This window comes from Channa argus, chromosome 23 (genome assembly GCF_033026475.1).
Source record: "Channa argus isolate prfri chromosome 23, Channa argus male v1.0, whole genome shotgun sequence".
Lineage (NCBI taxonomy): Eukaryota > Metazoa > Chordata > Actinopteri > Anabantiformes > Channidae > Channa > Channa argus.
In genome coordinates, this window is record NC_090219.1 from 3,817,356 (window position 1) to 3,836,835 (window position 19,480).

Genomic DNA, 19,480 nt, shown 5'->3' on the forward strand with positions numbered 1-19,480 from the left:
GCTGCAATTTATAAGCATTTTACGGGTTTATTATTTTTATATATGAGACTCCTGTAGTCGGGCAGGATTTAGAGGACGAGGTAATTCTGTCACACGAGTAGGAGGGGGAGAAAGAGTGGGTAGAAAAAAGAAATAGGCATTTTTGACAGCTAGCCTTTAACTAGCTTAGTCAGGTACGCTAGTTCGACTGATACTGTAACGTTAATGTTTAAAGATAACGGAGTACGTCGCTTGTAGCTTATGTGTAAAGCACACGAGAGAAACAGTTATTTCGAATGGTGTGTGTGTTGTGGTGTAACGTTAGTTAACCACCATCGTCAGCCTGCGCTTGGAGCCAGCAGGACAGCTCAAAGTAACGTTAACGTCTCTGGAGGTGTTTTGTTGCCGCTAGCAGTGAATAGCATCGCCATTTGTTTTACCGTGACAAAAACATCCGCCTGTGTTAATTATGACTGTGTCTGTGTTACTGACAGCACAAACGCTGCTGGAAATAGCTCCAAAAAGAGCCAAGGAGTGGAAGCACAGGCCCAGCGTCTCCGTGTTCTTTGCCATGGAATAATTTTTGGAGAAGTTTCTGCCACAGCAAGTCTAGCATCGTTTCGTTCTTCATCTTTAAAGAGTGTCACACTTGATTCGGATGGATGTTGAGCATTGAAACCCAGCTGCACAGGGTTTAGCTCAGGACTGAAAGACTGAAGAGCATGAAGCAGCCAGGGAAGTGACCTAGGTGGATACTACAGCCTGACGGTGCCACTCTCTGGCACCATGGCATCCAACGAGAGACTGTACGAGGTCTGGATGCTCTACTGCACTAAGGTAGGTGTATCCCTGTATACACACACACATACTGATCTGTTTTCTGTCAACAGTTAGAAGAATGTCGTTGGGTGAGGTAATGGACAGTGTAATGGCATTTCCTCTCTGGCTAAGAGCTTCTCTGGCATTTGTATTGGATATTTTTAAAACACACGGAGCATACTGCAGCAGTAGATGATTGTCTCTAGAAAAATATTGGCATTGATGATGAACAATTTTAACCAAGAATCTTTTTAATCCCATACCGTATAAAATGTATATGAGTTTTGTAAAAGTTTATGCAATATTATGCCATAAATTTCAAGACTCGAAACACTCTGGTGAGTTCAGACAATGAAATTCCAGGCAGTTTCTGAAGGATTTATTGGTAGGGAACACATTAGCTTATACATGAATAAGTAATCAGAGAACACATTGTATCTTAGATCACATTCAAGTAATATTTCATATTTAACAAAAAGGCAATTCAGTCCCTTAGATTCCCTTAGATTCAGCATATTGTAATGACAATGACTTGGGGCACTTTGATTAGATACACCTGTATAATTTAATGCAATCTCATACAGCGGCTCTTTGAATTCTACTTTTACAATGTTATAATTTCTCAGTTTTTTTAGTTGAAACTGTCAGAAAGGTGATAATTTTACGTTATTATTGAGGTCATGAAATTATAACATTGTGAGGGGAGAATTCATACACCACATCTGCTGTATAAGATTGCATTATATTGTATTGTACCTAATAAATTAGCCAGTGAGTGTATATGGTCCCAGCAGACTGTTTAAGAGGTTTCTCATGGCACAGTTCATTATGAAGTGGGTATTGTTGCAGGGAACACTGGTGTGCATGTACGATACTGATTTGTTTTTGCAATAGAGATGATTAATGAATGAGACTAGCAGAGACAGCACCCTTCAGTCATCTGTTGGCTAGATTTAATTCACTCAGTGATTAAGCATGCACACATCCTGGTGTCCAATCAAAATGGCCTGCCTGAGCCGCTCCTCACGTGAGCCTGATTACAATTGCACACTTTTTCCCACAGTAATCCCTCACAATTTCACACACACACATACAGAACACAGTGCAAAACCCCCTCCAAAGTCTCTGAAATCTCATGACAGCAGAGCTTTTTTCTGTTAGGATATGACATGGAATAATCCACAACCATAGAAGGAAAGCACAAGGCGACACAAATAAATTATCAAGTACGAGTGTTGTTGTAGATGTTTGAGCTTCATAACCGAAGTAATCAGCTAAGCTACTGCCAAAATACATTTGTCACAGTCACTCGTGAAAATGAAAGAGTATGTGTTTGCTATTTGCTAAACAATAAACTGTGAGGAAGGTGCATTTTATTTGCAACTGTGGGGCAGGAAGGTAGAGCGGTCGTTCACCATCTCTGCAGTTGTTGGTTTGATTCCCCAGGTCCTCCGGTCACGTGTTGAAGTATCCTTGTCCAAGACACTGAACCCCAACTTAGTGCCGGTGGATGTAGGCCAGTCCCCCATCTGTGTGTGTTTGTGTGTAAATGTGCAAATGGGTAAACGGGAAGCAGCGTAAAGCACTTTGAGTACTAATAGGAAGAAAAGCGCTATATAAGTGCAGGCAACTTACCTTTTTGGTGTGTGTGTACATGAGGGTTGCCAAGTTATGATGGCTGTAAAGAGAACCTGCAGTCACATGGCATAAATCAGGTGAGGAATGTTTGTGTGTGAGCCCTGAGACTCCCTGTATCCCACAGAAGAGTTAATTGTTCAACAAGCAACTTCAGTTGCTGCCTCCCCTTTTCAGCGTCTTGTTGTGTCAACCCAGCACAACCCTTTTCTTCTCTTGGTGGATGCTAGAAAATATTAGTAGTTTAGATAGTCGATAATGTTATTGTGTTGATGATCTGATTGAATAGAGTACAAGCATTTAAACCGAATCATATACTTCATTTAGGTGACTTGGAAAGTATATTATTCTTGTGCTCATCCTGATGTTGTACGTGCATTACATCCTCTATCTGTTTAATGATTGATAACAGGCAGTCAGTAAGCTATACGTTGTGTTGTTGACAGTAGAATCTTTTACAGCACAAGCAGCCCTAGGCCTCACTGGTGTAACCGCTTTGTCCTGTTCTTTAATGAGGACATCAGCTGTTTAACCTACTGACTTCTTATGTCTGAATATTTGAATGTTGTTGTCACTTGGTTGATTTTAACCCAGTTCTCGCTGCTGAAAGAGGAATAGGATGAGTTTGTATCGTATTGGGATGGCCCGATCCCGATACCTGCTTTGGCTATCGGGTACGATACTGTTTTTGTGTATTTGTACTTATGCTTCCAAAATGTGTCAGACACCGCAGCTGATAACATGTTAACCTCCACATGTAGGTGGAGGTGAAAAATGTCTTTGCCAATTATGTTAAAATATACACAAATGTAAAACCAAATGGAAGCTTTGCTCTCTCTTAACAGATTTAAGATCCAGTTACTACTAGTAATGCTCACGTTTATCAACGTTAATTTAAATTTGTTTAAAATTTGCATCAGTTATTGGCAGAAGGCAGATTGATTTTAACCACAGCTTTTCCTTAGGTTTGTTTTGTATTACAGGTATTTTACCTCCATATTCCTCTATGGACTCTGCAAAAAAATCCTGCTCTCATGGGATTTGCTTGTGTTGGTATTTTCTTAGTTCCCTACGATGTTCGTATCACTCAGGCACAAGGCCATTGTTTCCTACAAAAGAAATACAAATTTCAAAATGGCTCACTATTTATAGAATTTAATTAAAATTTTACTTAAAATGCTGGGTACTGCAGTTCTACACAAAATGTACCCAAACAGGAGAAAATAGTGCATTTTTTGGTTGCAGATTAATGCCCATTGTGCATTGTAGCGGAAATATGTGTGTGATTAATTTAAAAATCAATGCATCATTTATTTTTTTTATATTTTTATTTATTTATTTTTTTAAGGTCCTGATTTACATTTTTTTAGCTAAATGTTTATGTTGTCTCTGTTTATTTATTTATTTTTTAACTTTTTAAATGTTTTCACATTTATTTATTTATTTTGCAGTTTTTATGTAGTCAGATCAAAGAATAAGATAACCACTGAAGTGGAACTTAGTCAATTATGGTAAACAAACTTATAGTCTTATAGTCATTATGAACAGGAACATTTCCCCAGGGTGGAGACAGAGAGGGTAGTGATAAATGAGGATAAGGCTGCAATTTGTCATGCAGTCTCTCTCACCTAAAGGTGGACAATCTGTCTAAAGTGGTTGTCAATTGTTGGTTTTAGATAGTTGCAGGAAATTGTTGACACAATAAAAAGGTTTAAATGTATGAACTACAACACGTAAATGAGTCGTCAATAGCTACAAAGACTGGTCCAAACGCGGTTCTTAGAGTTGTAGAGAGAGGCAAGAGGTCACAGGCAACACCTAAGACCATTATGTAAGCAACAATCCTCTTAGCCGCCTGTCATTGGTTCATCTAAGAGAGTCGTCCCCCAAGTAGACAGTGGTTACTGCTGGTATACAGTAACAGCAAAAGCAAATGCTGCAGGGCTTCTTATTATTTACCAGTTTATTCTGTAGAAGGTCTTAACAGAGAAAGTGGAGGGTTTAGCAGATTCCTGAATAATGCCATCTGGTCTCTTAAAGCCTTTGTCTGCTGCAGAAAAGCCCTTTTAATTCCCAACCACAGGGAACATGCCTCTGCAATCAGAGGTATCATTTGCTCCTTCTGCAGTTTTAAAGTTAAGCCCAACAGCAGAATTCTAGAAATAGTGCTTTCTGTTTAATATTCACAGAACTGTCATTCTGTCTGATGTCACCCCACCCAATCTTGCCTGGTGTGTGGCTTTTGTACAAGATCAGAGACATTATGGTAATTTGCATAAACCCCTGCACTTATGGGAATCATGATTTAGTGAAAGGACTAGAGGGAAAGCAGGGGAAGAGAGAGATGAGTAGGGAGATGAGGTTGAACAGTTGAATGAGAAATGGTAAAAGAGGAGAATGTGTCAAGCTTTTCCGTATTTGTCCAAGTAGATTACTTGGGTCTTTTTCTGGCTTTGCTGCTTGTTTGCAAACTACAGTTATGTTGTTATATATACAGTACATGTGTGCTTGTACACTATGCCACACACAGGAACTCAAGCTCACTTAGTCAGGCTTTCATTCATGTGCTGGTATGCAAAGTTGATTCCCCCAGGTTAGCTTTCTTTTTTGCTTCTGCTTTTTAAATTTAGTTTCCCTCTTGCTTCTCTTTTTCCTCCTTGCTATGTATATCTTTGGAATAACACTGATGTCACTGACATTGTGTGTAAGATATGCCTCATGTGCTTTTAACCTCTCCCAACACCCTCTATAAATACACCCCTGGCAGCAACGTCATGGCTAGAGGAGTTGTCACTGACTGACAGGCAGTGATGTTGGGCTGGAATGGTTCAGGAGCAGATCAGCCACAGCCATCTTTTAAAGATGCTGGGAGGGGACCTTTTAAACATTGTGGCTTCTGTGACTCCATGGCACTTCCGCCAAAGCAGGTCACCCACAGCCACCTAAAATAAGCAAGCGGCCACTGGACCAGCCATCCGACCACGCCTGTCTGGAGGGGTGGGGCTCTTGCAGCACTGCACAATGTGGAGCAGCACTGCATAAAAGATCAATCCAGTAATCTAATGACTTTATCTGCCTCCCATTAAATTTGTGGAAAACTCAAACACAGATATGGCTCGCCATAGAAAATAATGACGTTCAGGAGTCTTTATTTTTTGGTTGAAACTGTTAGAATAGTAATTGTGTACATGATGTCCGTGATTAATTCCTCCAATTTATAGTGGAGGTTGTTTGTAGATTCCTATAAGTAAACAAAATTCCTAAGTATCTTTTAGGTTTTATTTTTCGACATCTTAAATCCTTTACTTTCATTTTTTACTGCTAGTAGTCTCATTCATAATTTTTTTTTTTTTTACTATTACCACAATCAACTGTTGATATGTGAGGTTTTGTTTGGGACGAGTTTACCAAATAAAAATTTAGTTACAGTTTACTAAACTGCAATACATATCTGACTAAATACGTTAGTCTATGCAGATGTTAAATGCCTGTATCCCTTTTTTAAATTATTGCACTGGGATACTATGAGATAGTCAGACCCCTCATTATGCAAGATGTTGATTGGAAGGATGTGGTATTACAAAGCCACATGTTATCTGGTATCCAGGACTACACATTAGTATCACGTGTTTTTAAAAGCACCCCATGTTTCGTATTAAAATGAATGAGGCCTGTCAGTGAAAATTTTGCATGTTTCTCGCACTTTTGACAATTATGGCCCTCAATCTCTGTTGCTGGTGACCTTTTAGGAATGTGATGTAGTACTGTAACTTGGCAAATGACTTAATATGATAATAAACAACAGGACACAAGATAAGTTTGAAAGGCAGGACAAGGTGACTTTTGTTTAGGTATCCTCCATGTAAATTTAGATCATTATGTGTGTGTATGCATGTGTCCTGTGTGTGTCCATTGATGAAGGCTCAGGGTAAGCCGAGCCTTGCAGAGCAGGGTGTGTCCCTGCCTGCCACAGTCTGAACCCTCAATGGGCATCTGTGCTCCCTAGCTGCTGCCTAAAAGAGGGCATTCTTTCACACACACATACACTCACTCTGTCGTTTAGTTACTGCTTCTAGCAAGCTTAGTCAATTGAGAGAAGCTGCTGGCATAAATCTTATACTTTTCTGTCAGTGGCTTTCACATGTAGATGGACTATTGCTGAAGGGAATCAGTAATAAAGTTTAGAGTTTTTTTTCTATTGCAGTTGATGATTCATGCTTAGGGTAACATGGGACAGAAGCATACACAAATGACATCCCATGTTCTCCCAAAAGAATATATTCACACGTAGCTGTTGTTGGCGTTTCTCTCTCCTCCATTTCTGTCTCTCACACACACTTGCACACAGCAAAGACCAGCCCCACTGGATTGCTCTGATTACTTCAGTAGGAACTGCAAAGAGTTGGCTTCCTTCTTTGCTCTGGCTGATTCCCACTTTGACACGCAGACAGCAGCAGTCAGTCTCTCAACCCCTCTCCTACTCTTTAGCCTGATGGCTGCACTGTCCCGAGAAAGCATCATTTTTCAGTTGTTTTAAGCTCCAATCCGTAAATGTTTTTCATTTTACACAAAACTTTAAGGAAATTGTCTATAATCTGTGTGTACATGTCTGAAACTGGGATCATGGGATGTTTTCAAGTTTATACAGGTTGAGGTATCCAGGTGGAGGCAGTTTTAGTATAGTAAAATAATAGCAACAGCAATAAAATGCATTAAACACCAGAGTCTGCCAAAGTAAGCCTGTTAAAAGCAGTTGAGCTATCAAGCTAAGCATTATGGCTATGTACGCTGAATGTCTTTGTCTCATGACAGATATTCAGTTTCACAGCCTTTTATGATGACTGACAAATGTTAGATAAAGAATGAATGAGAGCTTTTACACAAACATTAACTTTCTTTATCTAATGTGCAAATTGTAATTTGTTTTTATTTAAATGCATGTTTACAACCATTAGTGTAACACACTAATAGTTGTTTACAACATTAATGACGCCTATTTGTGTTATACAGTGCATTAAGAAAGACTCATTTCATTTTTCAAAATTTGTTATGTTGCATCCTGATGCTACAGTTTTAATATAAAGTTTTTCCTCAATAATCTACACTCGGTACGCCTTAACAACAATGTGAAAACAGAATTTTAGAAGTGTTTGCAAATTTATTAAAATGAAAATTCAGAAATATCACATGTAATTATTCACACCCTTTAATCAGTACTTTGTTGAAGCTCTTTTGGCAGCATTTAAATCTTCAAGTCTTTTTGGGTATGACACAACAAGATTTGTGGGGTTTGGGGGGATTTTATGTCATTATTCTTTACTTTAGTTGTCCCTAACCCACTCCTGTGTTGTTGTGGTTGTTTGCTGTCACCACCATGCCTCATTGTAGCGAAGGTATTGGGCAAGTGATGAGCAGTGACTGGTTTCTTCCAAACAATGTTTAGAATTGAGGCCCAAACGTTTTGTTACTTACAAAACTCCTTCAGGTGCAATTTCAAGTGTTGTTTGTCTGAGCCAATGTGATATTTCAGTTTTTCCTTTTTAATGAATTTCTAAAATTTAGTTTCTACTTTGTCATACTGAGTGGAGATTAATGAAGGGGAAAAAAACAATTTAAACAATTGTAGTATCAGGTAAAATTAAAAAAGTGAAGGGAGTCTGAATATTTTCTAAATGCACTGTATGGGCTTGTATTGGCTAGGTTTTAGCCTATGAAATTTAAATAGGTACTTATTATTCCCCATCCCGGTTTCCCAAAATCAATGTGATTTCTTGAGTGTATTGATACAGTATCTGAATAATAGTTGATAGATGTCAGAGAAGCTGATTATCTGGACATTTAAGGAGCTGAGGCCAGTGAATTTCTGGCATTTTGTATAAAACACAAACAAACAATGCAATATGTATGCAATTCTTTTTATCAAATTAGTTTTAATTGACTCATAATTTCTTTGCAAATATTGACATTATGGAAGCAGTGTGTGAAATGGATGCAAGTATGATTTGCTTGCTTGCTGCAGATTTTAATGGTGTAATAGATTATTATGACGTATTCTGTCTAAGTGCCTGTGGCCTTACTTGGCTTCTAATTAATTTTATTTTAGTTTCAAGAAAATAAATTGATTTTCTAACAATAATAGCTCATTACTTTTTACATAGGTTAGTGGAGTGTTTCCAGTGACTGGTTCCACTTCGATGATCATTTGGTTTCAAGTCGTTCTTGTATTGGATGGATTGTCGTCAGTTTTTTACTGACTCTCAGAATCCCTGCACAGTGAGTCTTAATGTGGTTTATCATATCCCAGACTCCTCCTCTAACTGGTCAACACACAGTACAATATACACACACTACGGTCCTTTAAACCTGAGCTGTTGAATCTATGCTACGAAATTCACAATTCACAAATTCACAATTCAGTTAGTCATCGAGCATGCACTCTGCATATCTGACATCATTATATGATAATCATTCGTTTGATCAAAAGAAACATTTTCTTAAATTATTTATATAATCAATTTATCATTTTATTTATTTTTAGGTAAGAATACAAAATGTTTACACTTCAGCTTGGTTGAGGTTGATAGCATTCTCCAGCGAATATTAAATAATTCATAGTGATATATCCGTTTTTGCTCTGGGGACATTTTACTGACAAAGTACTTACTTATATGAGGAAAAGTCTTTATCAATCTGTAATGAAGCTAATTATGGCCCTTATGTAACAATGTTAACAAACAAAATGAAATTACTACACCACACACCCATCAATTACGATTGATTATTCCACAGGCCAGCTGTGTTAATGGTGTTGCTTTGACTAGATAAAATTGAATGAAAATGTATATTCAGCAGAAATTTCAAATTGAAAATTTATTTTTTTGCTGGATATACATTTTCTTAAGCAAGAGAAATGTGCACAGTATTTATTGGCATATCTTCGTGGTAATAAGCGGCTGTCATGTAATAACTAATTTGCTTATTTATTATACGCATTGCAAAAATTATGAAATGGAAAAAATAAAGAGCTTATTGTACACCATTTGTATTAAACTACAGTTAGTAGGTATTTCGAGGCTTTTTCTTTTTTCAGGCTACATGAAAACATATTTATATAGATCTTTCTTGTTAAACAGTCTTTACAGTGTGATCCCCTGTGTTTTGTGTCCTGGATTTGTTTCTGCTGGCTGATGGGATTCACAGTAGTAACTCTGCTGTGACCTAAGATCCTGAGCCAGGATTGTGTTCCTCTGTGGCTGATTTTGCCATCCTATCTGTCTCTGGGCATGGTTCCAGGTATTTAGAAAATGTTGATCAACTGGTTTTAAAACTTCCCCTCAGACTGCAGTCAAGCCTGTTTTCCACTCCGACAGGTGCATATTTTAGCTTCCGCGCCTTTAAAAAAATAGACACAAACACTTGGACATTCCACCTCCCAAGGGTTTGACATGCTTCTGTAAGCACTGCCTCAAGCACTGAAGTTACTGGACAACATTTTGTCTAAAATGTTAGATTGTAGTTTTATCCTTTAAGTATTAGCAGTATAGCATAAGTAATGAAAACTTTGCCCTGAAAGTCTGGGGAAAAAACATAAAGTCACAGAAGACTGTTTTACACAAACACACATACAAAATATTCTGTCATATTGCTGAAAGGTGATGTCAGCTGCCAGCCATTTGTGTATTATAACCATGAAAACTGCATTGTGGTCTTTCTTTAGCTTCTTCCCTCTCTTTCCATCTTTATTGCACTTCACTTTGGTTATTTATTTGTCTTCTCTTCTAATATCTCAGAGGGATCCAGACTTCTTGAAGCTATGGCTGGAGATTTTCATCAGCTCCTATGAGCGATGTCTTGATGTGGACTTTGAAAAGCCACCTTCAAGGTAAACCACTACAGCTTTCTATCAACTATTTATTTAACTAATTGGACTATGTATCAATTTTTTCAACTTCTGTGCTCACTTTGTTAATTTTCCTATATGCTTTATGAACAATTAATGTGTGTAATGAATTCAAGATGTAAGATTCAAACAACTTTATTGATCCATGGGGAAATTCTGTTGCCTTGTTATAGCTGCTGTCCATGTGAAAAGTTGAAAAAAAAAAAGGAAAGAACTTCAGCATAAACCAAGACAATAAATGGGTACAAGTAAAAAAAAAAAAACAAAAAACCCCTGATCAGTAATAAGAAACATCCCAGCTAGAAGATTAAAAATAAATAAAATAAAAACAATACTATTTGTCAGTTTTGACCATTTAGTCCACCCAGAATGGGGATGAGTTTAACAGTTTAGTGGCCACTGGGAGAAAGGATCTCCTGTGGCATTCTGTGGAGCACTTAAATGTGATCATTCACTGGTTGAAAGTGCTCCTCTGTGCAGCCAGCATGCAGTGAAGTGGGTGGGAGGGATTGTCCAGGATTGAGAGGAGTTTGGACAAGATTCTTCTCTCAGACAAAACATGAAGAGGGCCCCCCACCACCCCCCCTAGAACAGAAGCAACCCTCCTTATCCAGTCTGTTACTGCCTGCCACCTTCATATTGCTTCTCCAGCCAACCACAACAAAGAAGATAGAACTGGCTACCACAGACTCATAAAACATCTGCAGTGGGGTGCTAGTGAAGGATCTTAGTCTTTGTAGAAAATACAGCCTGACCTGTGTTTTCCTGTATATTGATACAGCATTAACTGACCAGTCCAGTTTATATTCCCGGTGGACACCCAGGTATTTGTTCTCCAAAACTAAGTTCACCCCCTCTCCCAGTATAGAGAGGATTGACAGGAGTCCCACACTTCATCAAGTCAACCACCAGTTCCACCAGAGATGATCGTGCTCAGAGCAGTTAAAATAACTGTCCACCACTGATCGTTTCTGATATCTGCACACTGGATACATCAAACAACCACAGAGTCACCAGAAAACTTCTGAAGGTGGCAGGACTATGAGTTGTACCAGAAATCAGATGTATACAGGGTGAAGAGAAAGGGAGATAGAACTGTTCTGGGCAACTGAACTGGGCATGCTGGACAGGCACCCCCTTCAGCTGCAGGCTCAGGTTGAAGATGTGCTAAAGGATATCACATAGCTGTGGGGTCTTTCAGTACCCTGGGACTGACTCCATCAGGACCTGCAGCCTTTGTGGGCCAAAGCCTACATAGCTCTCTCCTCGCCTGGACTGCTGAGATGGTGATTACTGCAGAGACAGGAGTGGTATCCGAGTTAGGCAGGGGCGAGATGTGGGCACCTGTGGTGAAGCTCATTGGGGGGTTGATATGAGGCACATCACACCTTTTGAAAAAGGTGTTAAAATCATTAGCTCTATCCACTAACACCTTTGTTCTCTGGGGCTGGTCTTATATGTAATGATGCTTTTCATGCCACTCCAGACTGCTCTGGTATCCTTCTGTTGGAGCCTCTCCTTCCCCTCTGTGATCTTTACAAACATCTCTGGACCCCTCTGGCTGCGTCCCTGCCAGGGACCAGGGGCTTGTGCACAGGCAGGAGGTGGATCAGGTTGTGGTCGGACCTACCCAGGGGCGGAAGGGCAGAAGAGCTGTAGGCCTCTTTAACATTTGGGTACATCAGGTCCAGTGTCTTCTCCCCCCTGGTGTGACAGTCCACATACAGTGTGACGGTGGAGAAGAGTCTTGGAGAGGGTTGCATGATTAAAGTCACCGGAGGGCTACAAAAAAACCTTTCTTTCGCAGTAGCATGACTGGTATGACATCACCTGTTTTTGATGTATATGACCAGGGACCCTCCTTTTATCTTTCCGCTTTCCTCTCTCTTCCAATCCCCCCGCACTGTGCTGAAGCTGGCAATACTGATGTATACTGATGGTCCTGTGGTCCAACTTTATTGTCATTACACATGTACATATACAAGGCAAGAAAATGCAGTTGAGGATAGAAGAGTATCTGCACAGCCCTTCAGGCAATTTACATGATCAAATCACAGTAAATGGAATTGCTGCAAGATGTACTAATCTGGCACAGAAGAAATTCATTGATAGGTGACTCTCGTTCAAAAATTTAACCTACAGAGGTGAACTACAGAAGTGAAAAATCCCTGCATTGCTGTGAGTCTAACTTCATCTTTCCACCATCAGATATGCTTTGGAGCAAATTTCTACCAAAAAATACATTATTTAATAGAATAAATGTTACAATCTGTAGCTTAAAATTAACTTCCTCATTACATTTAACAACATGCTTAAAACAGTGTTCTAGGTTAGGTCATTGCAAGTGTGTTGCTATATCTTCTCATATGTATCATCCAAAGCATGACCACACAGTATGCAACCTTCTACAGCACACCCTAAAATAGCTTGGCCACACTACTGCATAATCATTTGCAAAAAGAAATCAGTTGCAGATAATGTTTTTTTTATCTAGTGTTAATCTAAAAACCTGGATCTGATATTGCAGGGCAAACAGGTATCTGTGAAGTCTGTTAAAACCTTGGCTGTGCTGCCAGATTTACTTGGACATTCGATGAACCCCCTGGAAGTCACATTGCGCAAAAAGGGAGTGTCATGTGAAAGGGTGGAGAAATATAGGTGGTTAAATGCTATTTGTTAAGCTTTTAATTTCCCCACTTTCTCTGTCATTTCCTTTTTCTCCTCCTCCCTTGACTCATTTTCTCCCATCATCATGACTTTCCCTCAGCCTCCTTCTTGTGCTGACTTTTTGCTTTTTATCCTATCTTTTCTCTACTGTCTTCTTTCCCTTCCTCCTTTCCTCTCTTCCCTTTCCTCTGCAGAGGCCACATCTCTCCTTTCCCACTCACACTCACTAACACATATGTGCTGTGCAGCACACATGCTGCTCATAGTAGGAATAAATGGCTGAATGAAGTAGGCATGTGTGCATTTTTGAGGAAACACAGAACATTGCCCTCTTCTTCAAGTTGCCCTCGTGTATGCTGTGGTGCTGCATCAATATTAAACCTCCATGAGGTGGCTGTTTTTAAAGCACTTCCAAATTGGAATGAACCCATTACATAAGGCTGTGATATAAGCTGCTAAGCTGCCTCTCTAATGAAAAATAAGAACATTTCTATTTTTCTTACATTTGTGGTTGTGTACTTTTGTGTGTTCAGGCCTGAGGAGCTTCCCCCAGTTTTAACCCTCCTACCAGACAACATCCTGCAGGTTTTGCGCCACCAGCTAGTGCAGTGTGTCCAGAAAGCTTCTGATGGTCTGGAGCCTGAGCAGCAAAACCTAGCTCTGCTGCTGCTCAAATTCCTAATCATCATCTGCAGGTCAGGACAGTAAACATTCCCAAATAGCAGGGTTACTTTACAGAAAGGTTGTCATGTACTCCAGTGTTTAGTAAATTTTCACCTTCTTGTTGTACTCTGAAACAAGTAACTGTTAAGTTAACGTCTGTTTGCATGTTTAAATGTTTCTGAAAGGAACCTGCCCAATGTGGAGGAGATTGGCACTTGCTCTTACATCAATCACATCATTACCATGACAACACTGTATATCCAGCAGGTTTGTCTCCTCCCAGTTTCTTTACACTAGTATCAGCAAACTGTAATGATATATTTTTAAGGTAAAATTAGTCCCAGTGAGTGTATGTGATTTTGTTGTTACAGCTGAAGAGCAAGACCAAGGAGAAAGAGATGGCAGACCAGAGCCAGGCGGAGGAATTTGTCCGCCATGCACTGGCTTTCTGTGAGAGCCTCTATGATCCATACCGCAACTGGAGGCATCGAACCTGCGGGTAACAACGCCCAGACCATCATGACAACAAACAACGATGATTAAGATTTAAAATTCAAGTTTAAAATTTAAGAAAGCTTTTGCTAAATACATTTCTTAATATTTTTTTGAAAATATTATATCTCTTTGTTTTCCTAGGGAGCAGCTGGGTACAGTAGAAAGGGGCAGACAGAAGTACAAAGCAGCTCCACTAACTGTTGAGTTTATTCCCTTCTTTTACCGTGAGTTTTTCTTTTCTCACTCTATTTTTCAATCAACACAGTGTGCAAAACTGACAGCTTCAGCAGCCTTATGCGTGAATGAGAAAGCAGTTCTCTCCATCATAAAACAGCCAACTAGTTATCTCAGAACAGAAGCTGCTCTCCTCTACCATGTTTCCTTCTAAGAGCTCCCATGTAATCACTCTCTCTGTCATCCACTGCCTCCTTCTCTTCCTCCCTGGATTCAATTGATTCCAGTCTTTGTGTGTGTGTTCTGTTTGCCAGGTGTTGCGAAGAGTTGATAGAGAATCGTGTCTGTCAAGGCACTTCAGCAACACCGGCGGCCATTTTGAACAAATAATCTCTTCTCTTCCAAGTTGTATGTGTGGCTGCTGTGGTTTGCCACTAAAGATAAAAAACATATGACCAAAAGTGACTGACTGTCAGCGCATTTGTGTTTGTGTTTTGCATACTTTGCTTCTGTGACAAGTGTGTGGTAGTACTCAGAAGATTTAAAAAAAAAAAAAAAAAACAATGTATTTTTTTGTTCATAGTACATTGTGTTAAAATGATGACTTAATAGACTAGAAATTTAGTTTGAAGCATGATTTGGAAACTGGCAGAACAGAACCACGGTATTCCATTTATTCTCACTGGACTGACGTGTGACAGATGAGTTAATAGATGACTGGGACCACATCCCAGAGGTTGTTGCCAGGGCTGTCACATGTCTGCATGCATTTGTGTGTACTAACTAAAGTCCTGTCTTATCTTGTTAGCAAATTTTACTGAGCTTCCGCCCCTAAGTGTGTTTGTATGAGAGAGATAGAAAAGATAAAGTTTTGTGGCTGCATTCATCACTGTTTTGTTAGCATTCACTAAAATACACCACTGTATGTTCTGAGGTTTCATTTTGTGGTTGTGTCAAGGTTTGTATGGCTCATATTATGTTTACATGTCAAACTAATGGACTCTTATGTTTGTGTGTCAGAGTGCTTCCAGGAGAGTGAACACCTGAAGGACAGCCTGAAGTGCTGCCTGCTGCACTTGTTTGGAGCCATAGTAGCTGGTGATGAGGTAAGCCTATGGATGTCCTGAAGGTTAAAGAGTCCTTTAACTGGCATGTCATGGGTGTGATTTAGTCGGCATCTGCTGTTCCCTTAATTCTTTTACTGTCAGTTGATGTGTTAGGAGTGTGTTCAACCACACCACCACATATTTAGTCTAATTAAGGTTGCCACTTTAAAACATGCCATAAAAAATGGGCCTATGTCTTTTATTATGATACAAAAATAAATGTTGGCAAGTTTTGCAGTAGCCTTTGTGTAAGGCACAATGGTTATGTGCATGTCAATGACATTCAGTTCTGAAATGTCACACAATCTGCACGGAAGTCACAAGAACTGATACCAAACTGTTGCCAAATCAATACCACAATCTGAAAATGAGATGGTACCTGTTTCAGAAGTACCGTAGTAGCTGCCATAGGCACTGGGAATGGATTTTTCTGGCTCTGATATAGTATGCATAATAATGCTGCACTTTCAGAAATTGGGTGACATTATTGTACCTTCTAGAAGTACAACAAATTGTCACCTGCACTGTAGCCTCTAGAAGGCCACATTTGTACCATTCACACTGGGTACTTATTTGTACCCTTGCTGTACTCATTATTCAGAAACCTTGCCAATTTTCATATCCACAGATATTCTTTAAAAATCTACTTAAATAGATTTTCTCCTGAAATTGTAATTATTTACTATAGATATATACCATAAGTGCACCTCAGTCTAAATTTGTGTAATAAACCTGGGATCTTACTACTGATAATTTGACAGCTGATTGGCCCCGTTGCTACCAGCTCAGCCATTGTCGTAAAAAAAACGTGATCTGTAACAGTAAATTAACATTCAAGCAACTTCTTGGCGCTATCATTATGCCAGGCAGCCATCAGAGACTCCTAGAATATAGTGTGACTGTCATTTCTCTATGTGTTTGAAGTAAACAGTACTAGTACTAGTGTTAACAGTAGTGTTATGTTGTGGTCTTTAAAGATGCTGATTACTGAACTTACTAAGCTTATTTTATGAATGCATATAACATGAAATTTTAAAGCATTATTCTTTGACCATTTGCTTTCTGTTGTGTACTTTACAGTATTTTGTACCTGTTGTTGTACCTGTTGTCACAGGGCTGTCTATTTTCTGATTTCTGTATTAAAACCAATTTGCTATGACTAAGCTCCATTTAACTGCACCCCTTTGTCTCTTGCAGAAGAATGCTGTGCTTGCCATATCTCCAGCCACCATGGAGGTGTTGATGCAGGTGCTGGCTGACTGCTCCATGGGTAGTTGCTCTTCAGACGAAGGCGAGGACTGGGACAGTGAGGCCCCCGACCGTAAGGCACTGCTAACTTTGGGCTGCCTGCGGGAGGTGGTGCAGCGCCTCCTGGCTTCCAGCTCAGACCAGCGGCAAGTGGAAATTCCCTCAGTGCTAGAAAACTACTTTAAACTGCTAAACTCAGACCCAGCAGCCATCGTGGCTGCCCGCCAGCAGCAGCAGCAGCAGCAGCAGCAAGGCAAGGGTCGAGTGCCAACATTGGGGCGTCATTGGGAGAGCCGATTTGTGGCACTGCAAGTACACATGCTAGGTAGGGTCTTAATAACAAAGGCCTCAAAAAATACCTTTTAGGATATTGAGTACATTCCATTAGCCATTGTACTTTGAGTTATGATTTGTATACAGGAAAGCCATTATTGGATTTATTCCACCATCTGTTTTAATTTCAGTCCCAGCTTTTCTTTCTCTGATTGCTCTCTGAATCTGATTCTCTCCATCTGTCTCTTTTTATTTCTTTTATTCTTTGTGTGTGTCTCTCTGTCTATTTCTACTGCTGTCTCAGACACTATCAGGGAAATGTTCCTGTGTTCAGACAGGCCAGTTCTACAAGCCATCTTCCTCAACAGTAACTGTTTTGAGCATCTGACACGACTTCTGCAGAACAGCAAGGTAACAGCACAGGCCTTTCTATCTAAATATAAGCTAGAGATGACACGCCAATATCTGAGTAGCTAGATCTGGTGTTTGACAATTGGAAGATAATGTTTCTAGCTTAGAACTGGGGAAAATCAAATTCCTATTATTTAAAAAAAAAAAAAAAAAAAGTATAGTTTTTTTTTTTTAACCGCTAAAGGATTGATTGACATTTTATATATTGTTTGTTCTATAAAAATGTTTTTTTTTTTTGTTTTACTTCCAAATTAGTAATTATGGATGGAAATACTCTAAAGTACAAGTACTTCAAAATTGTACTGGAATACATAATTTTGTAATTTTCATAATATTTTGTCCAGGTTTGGTCTAGCCTATATGTAAATTTCAAATTTCAGTGGGAGAAAGCATTTTGCCCACCTTGCATGTTTACCCTTTCAAAGCAGGGCTGGATCACCAACACGCCTCCACAAAGTGACACCTGCTAAGGGTCATGGCTTTTAACCTGTCACCCCCTCCTCCACTTACTACATCTTCCCCCCTCCCTCAACACTGTCTCTTGTCTCTTCCCTCTTTATAATTTTCTCTTCCCACATGCCATGTTGACGTGTTGCCTGTTGTGTGTGTGTGTGTGTGTGTGTGTGTGTCAGCTGGTTAATGCTAGGTGCACGGCGGCAGACAAGGACCAGAAAGATATAACCAACAACAGGTTACTGACAGGAGAGAGGGACACTCAGGTACCACAGAGCAAGCCCCACCTCCCCTCACCTAATTTACCTCCCCCTCATCATCCGCTTCCCTGCCCCCACATGCTCATGCCAGGTCTCAGCACTTTTACCTCACCATGCAGTCACTCCACAGCAAGACACTCACAGCTCACTTCCAGCTTTGTCCAAGCTTATCACATTTCTTGCAGTAGACTATCAAAACTATTCTCACATCTGTACAGTGAAGCTGGTAGCAGCAGATAGTTAAAAAAAACGTAGTACAAAGACTGGAAACTGGTGGAAATGGCAGACTTTGCTCTATACAGAATTAATTAAATATGTCTACCATCACTATTTGTCAGCTGGAAGAGTTCAAGAAGTTGTTGACCAAGCAATGAAATAGTCCTGTTATTAGACCATAACATCTCGTTTTGACACTTAAGTGGTCACTTACAGTACCTGCCTGATATTTCTGAAGACTATCTTTGAATGGTTTAGTGTTACCTATAAGTCAGAGCCCTTAAATGGAATCACCTCACCAAGGGTCACTTGCTCCCCTTAGAGTATACAAGCTGTCATATGACTTTTGGTTTTAACCCTACTAACAGACCCACTTTTAATAAAGTATAATCCCTCTTTTCATCTGGATAATGTTTAAACAGGTGGACAAACCTGCATAAAGGCACACACACACACAAACACACACACACACATACTAATGTGTCTTTGTTATAGAGCACTTGTAATATGATGCTACAGCAACTGCCGCTGCAGCGTGCTTCATGGTCATGCTTGTAAGCAGCTATTTAGTGCAAAACCCCTGGACTAAAATTTTGAAAGTAGAACTGGCCCAAGGTGCTAAAAAGGTCTTTCTGTGGAGTGACTACGTTCCCTATTTCAAAGCTGTATTATGTCATTAATTTTATTTCCACTATGAGTTCTTCACACCTCCCTGGCCCTGCTCACTATGTTTATTTCCTATCCCCTCCACATTGTCCTGGTTTTCTGCTATATACTTTGGGTTCCCCTGGAATGCTATAACATTGGCCGGGTGTTTAGTTTGAGTTCAATGGTTTGAGGTGATCTGGACTCAGTGACAGTGATGTAAGTGTTTGATTCTTGCACAATCCCCCTCCAGCTCTTCCAAGACACTCTATAGGACCAACCAGTCTGAAGTAGCTTGTTAATAATGGATCAAGTACGTGTTGGACATGAGCAGGACTGAGCTGGATGGAGATGTGTTTGTTTTTTATATTTCATGGTTTGGCTTGTGTTTTATTGTTTGCATGTTTTTTTGTGTGAAAATTGAGGTACTTCCTCGTAGCTGTCTGTGGCGAGTTGGTGTTTTGTTTTTGTTTTTGAAGAACTTTCCTGCTTCAGTTTGTTTTTTGTTTTGTTTTTTGTTTGTTTTACCTGGAGCA

The 19,480-nt window shown here is 39.7% G+C and overlaps 1 protein-coding gene across 9 annotated transcripts in view; it reads left to right on the plus strand.

Moving 5' to 3' along the window:
* Positions 1-19,480, plus strand: part of nbeal1 (neurobeachin-like 1) — a 48,282-nt gene that overhangs the window by 117 nt on the left and 28,685 nt on the right. For 5 of the 9 annotated variants that reach the window (XR_010912239.1, XM_067493790.1, XM_067493793.1 and 2 more), the window contains exons 2-11: positions 474-816; positions 10,224-10,315; positions 13,534-13,695; positions 13,849-13,930; positions 14,035-14,162; positions 14,300-14,382; positions 15,353-15,438; positions 16,636-17,011; positions 17,264-17,370; positions 18,003-18,089. Coding sequence is in view for 8 of the 9 variants with exons in the window: in XM_067493790.1 (XP_067349891.1) it covers positions 766-816; positions 10,224-10,315; positions 13,534-13,695; positions 13,849-13,930; positions 14,035-14,162; positions 14,300-14,382; positions 15,353-15,438; positions 16,636-17,011; positions 17,264-17,370; positions 18,003-18,089 (1,254 nt within the window). In the remaining variant the exon portion in view is untranslated. The remainder of the gene's footprint in view (positions 1-473; positions 817-10,223; positions 10,316-13,533; positions 13,696-13,848; positions 13,931-14,034; positions 14,163-14,299; positions 14,383-15,352; positions 15,439-16,635; positions 17,012-17,263; positions 17,371-18,002; positions 18,090-19,480) is intronic. The other 4 variants (XM_067493795.1, XM_067493796.1, XM_067493798.1 and 1 more) reach the window with 2 other exon arrangements.